The sequence below is a fragment of the Triticum urartu genome, chromosome 5 (genome assembly GCF_003073215.2).
Source record: "Triticum urartu cultivar G1812 chromosome 5, Tu2.1, whole genome shotgun sequence".
NCBI classification, from domain to species: Eukaryota; Viridiplantae; Streptophyta; class Magnoliopsida; order Poales; family Poaceae; genus Triticum; species Triticum urartu.
In genome coordinates, this window is record NC_053026.1 from 640,450,608 (window position 1) to 640,464,263 (window position 13,656).

At 46.9% G+C, this 13,656-nt stretch overlaps 2 protein-coding genes across 2 annotated transcripts; one reads left to right on the plus strand and one right to left on the minus strand.

Annotated features, from left to right (window-relative positions):
* The first annotated feature begins 5,104 nt into the window (after positions 1-5,104).
* Positions 5,105-6,743, plus strand: LOC125506434. The gene has a single exon (XM_048671249.1). It carries the CDS (start codon positions 5,158-5,160, stop codon positions 6,271-6,273), a length of 1,116 nt encoding a protein of 371 aa, XP_048527206.1. The 5' UTR covers positions 5,105-5,157; the 3' UTR covers positions 6,274-6,743.
* A 415-nt stretch (positions 6,744-7,158) lies between these two features.
* Positions 7,159-10,574, minus strand: LOC125506435. Its single transcript, XM_048671251.1, has 6 exons — positions 9,689-10,574; positions 8,490-9,139; positions 8,156-8,396; positions 7,909-8,077; positions 7,693-7,792; positions 7,159-7,563 (listed from the first exon to the last, which is right to left on the minus strand). Exons 1-6 carry the CDS (start codon positions 10,559-10,561, stop codon positions 7,446-7,448), a joined length of 2,151 nt encoding a protein of 716 aa, XP_048527208.1. The 5' UTR covers positions 10,562-10,574; the 3' UTR covers positions 7,159-7,445.
* Between the last annotated feature and the right edge of the window lie 3,082 nt (positions 10,575-13,656).

Sequence of the window (13,656 nt, forward strand, 5' to 3'; positions counted from 1 at the left end):
GGACACTATCTTTGTGTTGAAAATCTTCTATGAAGTATTTGGAGGAGGAACCCGCCTTGCAATGCCGAAAACAATCTGCACGCCGGACTCGTCGTCATTGAAGCCTGGTTCAGGGGCTACTGAGGGAGTCCTGGATTGGGGGGTGTCCGGATGGCCGGACTATACCTTCAGCCGGACTCCTGGACTATGAAGATACAAGATTGAAGACTTCGTCCCGTCACTACAAGAAAACCCCCTATAATGCAACATATATTCTTCAACGTTTTGACTGTATGTTGCAAAATTCACAATAGATACAGATAATAAGCATTGTAGCATATGCGTTTTAGATGTGTGCTCCACAACTCCAGACTCTTGTGGCCCGGCCCAAGTTGGCTTCACAATTAATCTAGGTCATTACCTTTTCCCAGCCTCCCTGTTCCTCTCGATCTCTCCCACGCCGCCCACCGCCCCTCAGCCTACCTGCATACCGGAGCGCCGCCGCTCACCGCTCCCCTGCGATCCTCCGTCTCGGAAGGCCGCCCCTCACCACCCCCCTGCGATTCTCCATCCTGGCGCGCCGTCCCTAGTCAACTCTCCTATGCGACCTTGCTTCTTGGCGCGCCGCCCCTCGTCACCGCTTCTCTACGACCAACTGCGTCTACTACCTCTGCACGAGGGCGTGCGGCTACGGGCAGAGTTACCGCTACAACAACCCTCGCGATCGCGCTGCCGTGGTGAGCCGGACCGCTTTTCTTCTCCAATTTTATTTTCCCCATCTTGCTCTACTTGACTTGAGTCTAGTTGGGAATTGCTACTTACGACTTGCTCGTCCCTGATAATGACCGAGAGGTTGAATTATAGATGGTTGGTGTGGAGGGGAGCTTCTAGCTGAAGCCTCTTGCTGTGATTGAATTGTTTCTAGTTATGGCTCAGGAGCTTGTCACCAGCCTATGGAAGTGAAACTTGATTGTGCAGCCGTTGGTTGTTCTCTTTGATTATGTGATTGACTGATTGTATAATAAGGCTTGTTGTCTTAGTCTTGTGGTTGATGTTGATGCTTCAAAGTTCAACTTTCTGCTTACGGTGCCACTTGCTTATGTTGTAGGCCTGATCAGTCACGCCGTCATATGCCCATATTTCTTTCCGAGACTTCGGAGCAGGTTACAATATCAAATTTCTCTACTAAGTAATTATTACCTACACTCGGTGCAGAGAAATGCAATCGCACTCAAGCACTGAATATGTTGCAATGGACATGACCCCAAAACTTTCTCCCTGTCTTTTATTTGAGACACAGTTCTGTAACTTTTTGTTACATATTTTCATTCGCTTAAAAGACCATTTCGATCTCTATGTTCTCTGCTACTACAAACCGAGGAGCAGCTTGACAACTTTACGCAGCTCGGTCGACTAAGCCACTGCGACGCTGGGGGAGAAGGACATCGGTGCAGAGCATGGCAAGGCCGAGTACTTGTTGGATCTTAGGGCTTCTGATCCACAGTTCTCCGCATCATCATCCATCAGCATCTGGTGACATTATTAGCACTCAGAGCTTCATAAGGCTTTCTGCCCAGTACAGTTGGAGTTCAAGAGCGTAAGGAAGGTAATCTGGTGATCAATCACTGTTGCTTGTCAGAAAACTCTGAAAATATTATTGAGTACATCTACCATAAACTATGCTTGCCATTTTAAAAGATGTTTATGTGAGCTTCATGTCATATCAATTTTTTTGAAGCAAGCAGATCTTGCGATTTACTTATGATTTATGAACAGAAAATGTTTACTGTGTAACCCCTAAATACAGTAGAAGAGATTAGAGAAGCAGTTCTTATAAAACTACGCTGAGACGAGTAGTACTTATTTAGTCAAGTGACATGTTAGATAAAATTCTACACCTATTACAACTTATCTGACTTCTGTATTTCTTAAAGATAGCTGAACTAGATTGTGTTCCATAAAGGGACATCGCCACTAGGGATTAAGGGACATCGCCACTAGTTGATGATTAGTGAGCTTGGTATACTAGTTGTCCATAAAACACATTATATAGCCTGTTCCTGTCGAAGTTATTTTTAGTCCAATTTTATAACTATACATCTAATAGTAGATAAATATTATACCTCACTTATTATCTTCTATATTTATATAATGCTTTGATTCTAATTATTATTGGCTTGCTGATTAAATTTGTACACGTGAGAATAACTCTCCTTCATCTCGGTTTTTCCGTTATACAAGGCGACGTGCATCTCATCTTCTCAGATAAACGTTTCAAGTCTCACTAATGGTTCATGAACGCAATTAATATGATATATGTGTGGGAACTTATGTGAGTGCAATAAGATACACATGAGTGAGTTTCAAGCTTTCAGCGAATTAAGGGAGATCATCATTGTCGCTAGTTGGTGATTAATGAGCTTGGTACATGAGTTGTTCATAAAATGCTTTTGTATACCCTTCTTGCCGGAGTCATCTTTAGTCCAATTTTATAATTATACATCAAATGGTAGATAAATATTATACCTCGCTTATAATCTTCTATATTTATACATAATGTTTTAATTTTAATTATTATGTGCTAGCTAATTTAAATTTGTACAACAAGAATCACTCCCTCCTTCCGGTATTTCCATTATGCAAGGCGGCGTGCATCTCATCGCCTCAGAGAAATGTTTCAAGTCTCACTAACAGTTCACGAGTGCAGTTAATACGATATATGCGCGGGAACCTCTATGCATGCAATAAGAGACACACGAGTGGGTTTGAGCGCGTTAAGGGAGATCGTGATTATTGCTAGTTGACAATTAATGAGCTTGGTATTCGAGTTGTCCCTAAAACGTCCTGTATGTTCATATTGGGGTTATCTTTAGTCCAAATTAATAACTATATACCTGATCATAGATAAATATTATACCACATAATTTCTTATCTATTTACACATAGTTTTTTTAATATTATACCTCGCTGATTCAAATTTTCTTCATTTTTTGTTAGCTCACCCTTATTAAAAGGGCAGGACATGTGAGTGCGAAATTTTGGTTCCCAAACACCTCAGAGCCATGTATTTTTTTTAAAAAGATTTGTATTTTTTTAAAGTTCAATATTTTTTTATGTGAAAACTTATAGTGTCTTCTACATATGTGTAAATGCATATCAAATGATGTGGTAACTTGTAAGCTGCACAAGAGAACAAATTTCCGGCCCCGAAGCGAAAAACAATAAGCCAATTTTAATATATGTGTTTTTGTGTATAAGTAATGTAGTATGAACATATATTATCATAAATATTGTATTAATCAGCAAGTGTGTGTGTGTGTGTGTGTGTGTGTGTGTGTGTGTGTGTGTGTGTGTGAGCACGCGCGAGAGTACTTTTTTCAGATGTTTTTGGATGTGTAAGTACGGCGGGTCTTCTTTTCTTGGGTGTGATTGATCGAATTATGGATACAATTGCAAAGTGGTATCAGTGATATATACTATTGTTGAATGGACGCTGCTGTGTTCAAAAAGAAAATGGGAGGAATGGGCGCTGCTGTTGGAAGTCAACTTCACATAGCACTGGTGCACACGCAAATAAAAGCTTTTGCTTGCTTGCTTTCTTGCTTTCTAGTAGGAGCATCTCCGATCCGACCGGGCATGTCCTCCTTTACACGCACGACCGTGCCGTCTGCCGGCGACTGTGTACGTAAAGTCTTGTGCTACTAGTCACCTCCATCGTCCAGAATGCCAAGTCATACACGACCATGCAAGTTCAGGCGGGCGCTTTCTAGTTTTGTTTCAATTATCGTGTCTAGGAGCGAGTATTCTTTATATTTATCATTGATAAGGTGATCACTGAATAATAGTACTAATAATCTATTTCCTCCATTTCTAAATATAAGACTTTTTAGAGGATTTTAATATGAACCACATACGGAGCTAAATGGATGAATCTCACTCTAAAGTTCGTCTATATATATCCGTATCTAATCCACGTTGAAGTTTTTTAGAAGACTTATATTTAAAAACAGAGGGAGTACTATCAATACTAACAACCACTTGGTGTCTGTTGCTTCTTCCTGGATTAAAAAGCCCAAGAGAAGGCCGTTTTTCTCTTCGTTTAAAAAAGAAAAGACCGTTTTTCTCTGCTAGACATGCCTCAAAGAGACAATTTTGTTATTGCCCTACTAAATAAGGCGATTCCTAACCAGTTACACGAAAATGATATTGCTATTTTTTTGTAAGAAAAATGTATTGGGGAATGTTTGATTTATGATTTATGACTAACTTTGCCACAACTAACCTCAGGCAAATTATAGCCGCAAACAAAAATGTGACAAACAAAATGGCCACTACAAGTGCGGCAAGATTTGCCAATAAAAATTGTGCTTATGCCATATGGACCATGTAGGTGGAAACAAATGTGGCACTGTACCAAACACAGGCCTGAGCTGTTGTGGCATTACTAAGCTTAGGCGTGGCGATCTTAAACCAAACATGCCCTTGATGTATTTGAGACTGACGCGGTTGATATTGATGTATTTGATTGCATCGAGTCTAATGGGGCCGTATATACATTGCAAAACTTGGGCGCCAAGAAGCCTAAAAAAAAGTCTGTAGAATGACAATGCCCGTATGTACATTTCCGAAAGCTAAGCACTAAACTGATTTATCCCCGGGAATGATGATGGAATCCTACGCCACAAAGCAACCAGCACACGCAAAAGCTCTTTCTCCTTGCCTTTTCTTCTTCAAGTCAAAAGGTACAAGACTCATATGCAATCTCCATTTTATAACACATGACGTCCCTATACATCTCTGTCTACGACAAGCTAACAAAAGATTATTTAAATTCATTTAGGTGCCACTAAGTCGCGCCATTGGGTTTTTCACGAAAAATATATTTGGCATATCATTTGACCTACAAATATTTGGAGCAAGACGCGCAAAGTAAAAATGTCTCGTGCACTCTTAAACAGAAGTATAGTTGCTAAAAAAAAGTGGCTTCGACGTCAGTGCAATGGGAGCCAGCTAGAATCCCACGGTGGCGACGCGGCGGTGACATGTGAGACGAGTTCTTCAGTGCACTGCCTTTAGCTTAGCTTGGCTCTTCCATCTCCGGCTGCCTGGCTACATATACCCTTCCATTTGCATCTCAGCCTGTGCGAAAGATTCCACACGGATCGGGATCGATCGCACATGGCCGCGGCGGCGCCGCCCCGGCGCATCGGCAGGTCGACCGTCCACATGGACGGCGGTGGCGCCGACAGGCCGACGCCGGCGATTGATGGTGTAGGCCGCACGTCCTCTGGCGCCGGGGCCGGGCGGCGGCCGGGCATCAACCTCTTCTCGGGGCCGGTATGTGCCGGCGTGTTCGTCTCCTTTGCGCTCTGCATCGTCGCCTACTGCGTCTACTCCTTCCTCGCTCGTCGCCGCGCCATCTTCGACGCCCGCCGCAGGTTCCTCGGCCGCGTGCGCGACAGCTTCAACCGCCTCTCCGAATGGTCAGCCGACGGGCCAGCGACGCCGCCTCCGCCAGCATCAGTGACAACGGCCGACCGCGTTGACGAGCCACCGCCTCCTCCAGTCGCGACCACGCCCCCCGGCTTTGACGTGCCACCGCCGCCTCCAGTAGCGACAACGACCACATGCGATGACGTGCCACCGCCTCCTCGAGCAGCGCCGGCCCGCCCTGCACGGGGAGACGCCTCCAACTCTGGCCTCGGTAACTGCCCGGTGTGCCTGGAGCCATTACACGGGCGTACCAACATCATGGCGGCGCAGGCATGCGCCCACGTGTTCCATGCGTATTGCATCGAGCCATGGCTCCACAGCCGGGGCTCCTGCCCCGTGTGCCAGTGCACTGACAACCCCACCTCCATCCTCATCCCTGACCCCGCCTCCACCTCCACCTCCATCGGCGAATGTCCGGTGTGCCTCGAGGCCTTGCGCCTTGATTGTGGCGACGTCAGGGCGGCACACGCTTGCGGCCATGTGTTCCACTCGCATTGCATCGAGCCGTGGCTCAACCAACAGGGCTCATGCCCTGTGTGCCGGTGCACTGTCAGCTTCAACCCCAACTCCACCTACAACCCCGCCTCCATCTCCACCTCCAACCCGACCCCAGACACGAACCCCACCTCCATCCCGACCCCAAACTCCACCTCCAACTCCGGCCCCGTCGGCGAATGTCCGGTGTGCCTCGAGCCCCTATGCATTGGTGGTGGCGACATGAGGGCAGCTCACGCGTGCGGCCACGTGTTCCACTCCCGCTGCATCGAGCGGTGGCGTGGTGATGGTGCTCGCAACCAGTGATGGTGCTCGCAACCCCCAAGAGACCGTGGTCATGGTGATTGCGGAACAAACGGGAGAGTAGGGGGACCGGAGCTAGCCGACGACGGTGACATGCAATGATCCATGACCACTTGCCTTGAACTACTCTCAGTGACTAAGACAACATGCAACAATGTTGGTAATGACAATGAGTGTGACAGATTGCCAGAAACCAATTGTATTGTACGGTTGTTTTTTTGCTTTTGGAGTGAGCTTGCTTAGACATAGTAGATTTGGTCAGCAAATTGCTTGGATATATTTCATGTATGTCTTGTCATTTGTTCAGTGACAAAATTCTTTTGTTATTGGTGTTATATAGAGTTTGTTACAATGTAAACCAACCCGTAAAGATAAGGGTTTGGAATTCGATTTGATTCTTTTATTGTATCTCAAGCCTTGTAATCTCTGGATGTAATTTGTTGCATATATAAATAACACGCACGCATTGTGGAGGCCTCTTAGGGTGCGCCAGACCGGTGTGTGACCCAATCCCGGCATTGTGGCTTGGTTGGGGCATACGGTTTTAGATGTTAGGCTTTGGTGCGATGTCTGTTTGATATTAGGCTCGGACATTTGGCACCCCTACATCAAGGAGATAGGAGTAGCGACAAATATGTTGCCAAGATGATGGCTTCAGACATAGTGCCGTATTACTTTGTAAGGTCTTTATGAATAATTAATAAAAATGACTGCATGCATCGTCCAGATGCAAAAGTCCCGCGTATATCCTCCCTTTCAAAAAAAAAACACACGCACGTGTCCCTGCTAAGAGGCATACGCTTCAACCCCATCGTTCAACCGAAAGTTTACACTTGGTTCAGTACAGATCAGGGGACTGAATTAACAATCCAAGAGACATTTAACACATGGCAGACCTAATTTTTTATTTCCAGCAAATAATCTCTTTGATAACTTATTGCATTACAAGGCTATTGGATTAAAAGTTTGTATGATGGCACATCGGCATGGTAATGGAGGCCACAGAAAACAAATAGATAAATTCAACACTAGTTTCAGAAACTAGCAAAACCCCTAGCGAGTACACAGACAACTCCTGCCGTCAGAACATAAACCCTCCGTCCAGTCAGCCTAAGAACCACTCCTCTCCTCTAGTAGACAGCTTATGTTTGTTTTTCTTCTGTTGTAAAGATCTGTCAGATTATGCTGTAAGCCCGGACGACCTCGACGATGGGCGCGCGGCACAGCGGGCACTTGCCGGCCCCGCGGAGCAGCTCGCGGGCGCACTTTGAGCAGGTGCACATGTGCCCACACCTGAAAAAGTTTGCAGAAGATGAACCAATGTCACATTTTTGTGTTACCGAGTAAGTCCTTGTGCAACTAATGTCACAAAATGTGTGGAGATAATTAAGGTGAGAGATGGCACATGGAAGCATAACAGACCTGTAGAGAAGCGAGTCGATCTGGCTGTCGCAGCAGATGCAGCAGGTCCCTTTCCTCACCAGCTCCCACTGTGATCCATCATCATACCATCTAACTGTCCCTGGAATAAGTTCAGAATCCAGATTAGTCCTTTTGGTCAATCACCATGGATACATAGATGCCAGGAGATGAATGATGAGGAGCAAGAAGAGGGGAGAGTGATATGATATGACAGACCATGGACAGACAGAGAGCGGTGCATGGCAGAGGCGACCTCCTGCCGGATGGACCTCTGCAGCTCGACCTGCATCTCCATGCACGCCTGCAGCATCTGCTGCGTGCTGGCCATCCCGCGCTGGAGCACGGCCATGTCGTCCCGCAGGTCGTGGATGGCCTCATCAACTTCCTGCCAGACACATTCCTGCTCCTCAGCAATAATACCCCAAGATGGCATCCTGAAGAAAGAGGGGGAGGGGAGACTCACAAGTTCATCTGGGCGGTGCACGGGTTGCCGGCTCCAGTCACGACGAGGCGGCACCATCCGCCAGCGCCGCTGCTGCCTTTGGCCGGCGGGAGGCTGCGCGGCTGCGGCGGCGTCCCCGGCCCGATCTGGTCCATTGTTGAGTGGAGCCGGAGGATCATGCTCCTGCCTCTGAGCGTATGAGTGCACGAGCTGGTCCAGGCTCTCGCGGAAGCCGCTGCTGAGAAGATTGGAGACGCTGCGCCTACAAACCAACAGAGATGATTATGTGATCTTTATCAAGCACGATGATGAAACAATTTATACACTGCAAAAAATTATGTGATCCTTAGTCTACCTGCTTAGGAGTTCTCTGAGCTCCGCCCTGTACATTCCATAGAGCGCGTCTTCCTGGAGACGGTTATGCCGAGCGAAGCCGCCTATATCTTCCGGCCGCCATTGCTGTGCTTCGGCTGCTTCTGGGTTATCAATGACATGCCATTCCTCCTCCTCCTCCTCCTCCTCCTCCTCCTCTACTTCCTGGCCACTGGCACCCGATCCCGATGTCTCCCCTGGCCACTGCACACTGGGTGGAGGCTGCACGTAAGCTATGGCTTCCTGCCGCGCGCTGCCGTTGCCGTCGGAGGAGGAAGAGCCGGACTGCTCGCCGCTCTGCTCCGAGGTCCCCGAGTCCGACGAGTACTCCTGGTACCCGTGCATGCCTTGTTCCTGATCAAGCTGGCCATTCTCCAGAGCATCCCTAGTGTTCGGTACGTTGGCGGATTGATCTTGTGTTGACGACTGAAGCGTCTGGATCTCATGGCTGGCAGAGGCATTCTCCATGTCATGGACATGGTCACGAACGACTTGATCACTGGCAATGTTTTCTGCTCCAGAGGCAGGATGACTCTGTGTAATCTGTCCTGCTTCTCCGGCCGCCGCCGTAGAAATCGGCCCGCCGTCCTGCGCAGGCCTTCCGCCGCGAGAGATTCTGCCTCGCAGAATGGACTGGAAACAATAACATTCAATCATATGAAAGATAAAAATGGAAACAGTGCTCACTTTTCCAGATCAGCAGATAAGATATGATCTAGTAAATCGGTACTACTTGATAGCCGTAAATTATGCCCGTTAACGTAGCTTCTTGTAGTGCAACACATGATCCAACATAAAAAGGGAGAACAATGGGAATGTTCAGCTTCAACTCATGTGTTTCCAGAGTGAGAAGTGCAGGCACAATAGGCATGAATCAAGTACAGGTGGGGTTTTGGGGCAGAAAGATGCAAACTTTTCAGCTGCTATCATCAGGTGCTGCAAACAGCAATGTGCTGAGGACCCCATTGTGATGGATGACGATCATGTTGACATGCCAAATGTAAAGGAAAACATAAAATACTCCCTACAAATGTTGAAGAAGATTAGAAAATACGACTACTACTCCTGTTTCTGACACTCTGATCGTCGACCAAACGAAGTTTTTTTTAAGAGGAAAAATTTGTATTTTGGGGCAGAGTGAAGAGGAGCAGAGGATGCCGGGGTTTGAGTTGACGGACGGACCTGGATGCGGCCGCGGTGGGCGAAGGAGGACACGGCGCGGTGCTCCGAGAGGCCCTGGAGCTCACGCAGCCGCTCCATAGACATGCGCCTGGCCGCGCTCGGCGCGCGCGCCTGCCGCCCGCGGAGCCCCGGCGCGCGGCCGTCCACGCCGTCGCCGCCCTGGCTGGCCCGGCGGACGCGCTCCCGCACCGTCCGCACGCGCTCGCGCTCCGTCTCGCCCAGCCACTCCTCGCCTCCGCCGACGCCGACGCCGTCGCCTCCGCGCGGGGCGCCCCGCGGCTGCTGCGCGGGCGCGGAGGCGGTCCACTCCCGCGCGATCCGCCGCACGAGCGCGCGCTCCGGCGACCGCGCACGCCTCCCGTCGTCGTCGTCGTCCGCGGCGTCGGCGCGGGCGCGGAGGAAGGAGGAGGCGTCGAGCATGGTGGAGACGGCGTGGAGGCGCGCGAGTGCCATGAGCTCCGAGTCGCGGTCCCGGCGGTCGAGCCCGCCGAGCACCATCTGCTCGCAGGCCTGCCGGCGCCGCGCCGCCCACTGCGCGATGATCCTGGACGCCGCGGCGCTGGCCGATGACGACGACGACGACGACGTATCGCCCCCGACCCCGGCGCACGCCATGCTCTTGGGGCGGAGGTCCTCCATGGCGCTGGCCGACATGCTCCTAGCTAGGCGGGAGGGCGAGTGGTGGGTATAAGTAGAGCAGCAGGCGGGGAGGCGGAGGCGGCATTTTTCCACGGGCGCGCGAGCAGAGGAGGAGGAGGAGGAGGAGTTCGTCCAGAGCAGCCTAGCAAATCCCGAGGCGGGACGCTGGCCCGATCGAGAGGTGGAGGAAGAAGAAGAAGAAGAAGAGTGGTGTGGCCCTAGCGGGTTTACCATTGTTTTGCTGCTGATATTTACTCCTCTGGATTTGTTTTGTTTATCGGCGACCAAATCGGCACATATATATATATTGCTCAGGGTAAATGTAAAAATCGCAGGAATTAATGAGGTAATTATAATATGAGTCATCACAAAATCTTTAGTCGGATTTTATGCTTATTCATCGGCGCGTTTTTATGACTGTGCATCTAATAGTAGATAAATATTGTAACCCGCATTTTATGACCCAAAATATTGGGCCTCACTTATTAAGTTCTATATTTTTATATAGTTGTATATCTTTTGAATTGTATGTATTATTTACTCGCCTTGCATGATTTGGAAAAAACATTATTTACTACCGGATTTAAATTTGTACATGTAAGAGTTGTTCTCTCTCCTACCGGTGTCTTCGCTATGAATTTCTGTTATGCAAGGCGGAGTGCACCCCATCTCTTTTGATAAATATTTTTGGTTTTACACACGGTTCGCAAGCGCAGTTAATACAATATAGGTGTGTGAAACTATATGTGTGTAGGGAGATACACACGAGGGGGTTTGAGCGTGCTAAGTGAGATCATGATTGTCGCTACTCCACGCGAGCACTATGTATCTCAATGCCTATGATAAATGCTTCAAGTCTCACTAACGGTTCACGAGCATATTAATACGGTATATGTGTGGGAACCTATTTGCTGCATTAAGAAACACACGAGTGGGTTTGAGCGCGTTAAGGGGCATCGTGATTGTCGCTAGTTGGTGATTAATGAGCTTGGTACACGAGTTGTTCGTGAAACGCTTTGTATACCCTTCTTGTCGGAGTCATCTTTAGTCCAATTTTATAAGTATACATCCAATTGTTGATAAATATTATTCCTCACTTATTATCTTCTATATTTATACATTGTTTTAATTTAATTGTTATTTGCTCGCTGATTTGACATTTACACATGAGAATCAGTCTATCCTTCCGGTATTTTCGTATGCAAGGCGGTGCGCATTTCATCGTCCTTGATAAATGTGTCAAGTCTTACTAGCAGTTCACGAGCATACTCCCTCCTTCCATCTATATAGGGCCTAATATATTTTTCAAGGCTAAGTTTGACCAAATGTTAGAGCAATAATATATGACATGCAAGTTACACAAAGCACATCGTCAAATTCGTATGTGAAAGGGGCTTTCGATGATATAATTTTCACATTATGCATGTCATGTACTATTAATCTTGTCAATAGTCAAACGCGGTCTTGAAAAACGCATTAGGCCCTATATAGATGGAAGGAGGAAGTAGTTAATACAATATATGTGTGGGAACATATATTCATGCAGTAGGAGACACATGAGTGAGTTTGAGCGCGTTAAGGGAGAACATGATGTTCGCTACTTGGTGATTAATGAGCTTGGTATATGAGTTGTGCATAAAACTCCTTGTATACCCTTCTCGTCAGAGTCATGTTTAATCCAATTTTACAACTATGCATCGAATGGCAGATAAATATTATACCTTACTTATTATGTTCTATATTTATACATAGAGCTTTAATTGTAATGATTTGCTCATTGATTTAAATTTGTACACGTGAAAATCACTCCCTCCTTCCAGCATTTCCGTTATGAAAGACGTCATGCACATCATCGCCTCTAATAAATGTTTCAAGTCTCACTAACAGTTGATGAGCGCAGTTAATACAATATATGTGTGGGAAGCTATATGCGTCAGTAGAAGACACACGCGGGGATCTGAGCGTGTTAAGTGGGATCATGATTGTCGCTAGTTGGTGATTAATGAGCTTTGTATACGAGTTGTCCGTAAAATTCCTTGTATACCCTTCCTGTCATAGTCATCTTTAGTCCAATTTCTTTTTACTATACATCCAATGGTAGATAAATATTATACCTCACTTATTATCTTCAATATTTATACATGGTGCTTTACTTTCAATTATGATTTGCTCGCTGATTTAAATTTGTACACGTGAGAATCACTCCATCCTTCCGGTATTTCCATTATGCAAGGCGCTGTGCATCTCACGGCCTTGATAAATGTTTCAAGTCTCACTAACGGTCCACGAGCGTACTTAATACATTGTATGCATGTGAAGCTATTTGCATGTAGCAATAGACACATGAGTGGGTTTGTGCGCGTTAAAGGGGTGGGGGGGGGGTCGTGATTGTCGCTAGTTGGTGATTAATGAGCTTGGAATATGAGTTGTCCCTAAAATAACTTGTATATTCCTGGTCGGGTTATCTTTACTCCAATTTTATAACTATTCACCTAATTATATCTCACATAATCTCTTCTATATTTACACGTGTTTTAATTGTATTTGTTACTTACTCATTGATTCAAATTTGTACACGTGAGAATAATTCCTACCTTTCGGTATTTCCGTTACGCAAGGTGGCATGCGTCTCATCACCTATGATAAATGCTTTTTATTCTCATTCATGGTTCGTCGGTGCAGTTAATACGATACAGTTGTCATTGTATACCTTAAGCTACCAAAAAATTCTGCAACATGCAACCAGATTTGGATTGGCCCGGGCCCAACTTCGGTGCCCTTGGCTTTCGAACCCTCACTTGAGAATTCAATCAAAATTGAGATATCGTCTAACCAGTAATGGTTCGTCTAATAAAATAGAAAAAATGAATCGCTTTTTGAGTTGTTGCAAGACATGAGATGACCACGAGGCGACCAACATTTCTCCTCGAATCATCAGTGTTGCCGTGAGTTCCTCTATCCTGCGCTGGTTTCTAAGATGACAGGAGGGCAAGGAAACCCTGCATCCCTGTGTCTGGTTGTCCCGTAGGGTTCTCAATATTTTTGATGTCAGTAAAGTTGGGCCAGCAACGGTGATGGGAATAATGGTTACTCGACTTTCTCCATGTTGATATAGCCTTCCTCACAGGGGCGTCGATTAGTTGGAGGATGGTGCCTACCCTAGGACATCCATTTGGCACAACTAGCATTTGTCCATGGCAGAGATGTCCTAGATAAGGGATGGCATTGCAGTGTGTTTTTGTTTTTTAGTTCCATCTCCACCCTATGATACTCAACCAGATACACGTCCATCATAGAACTTATCAGGTTTGTGTCCCCCTTCGTTCTAT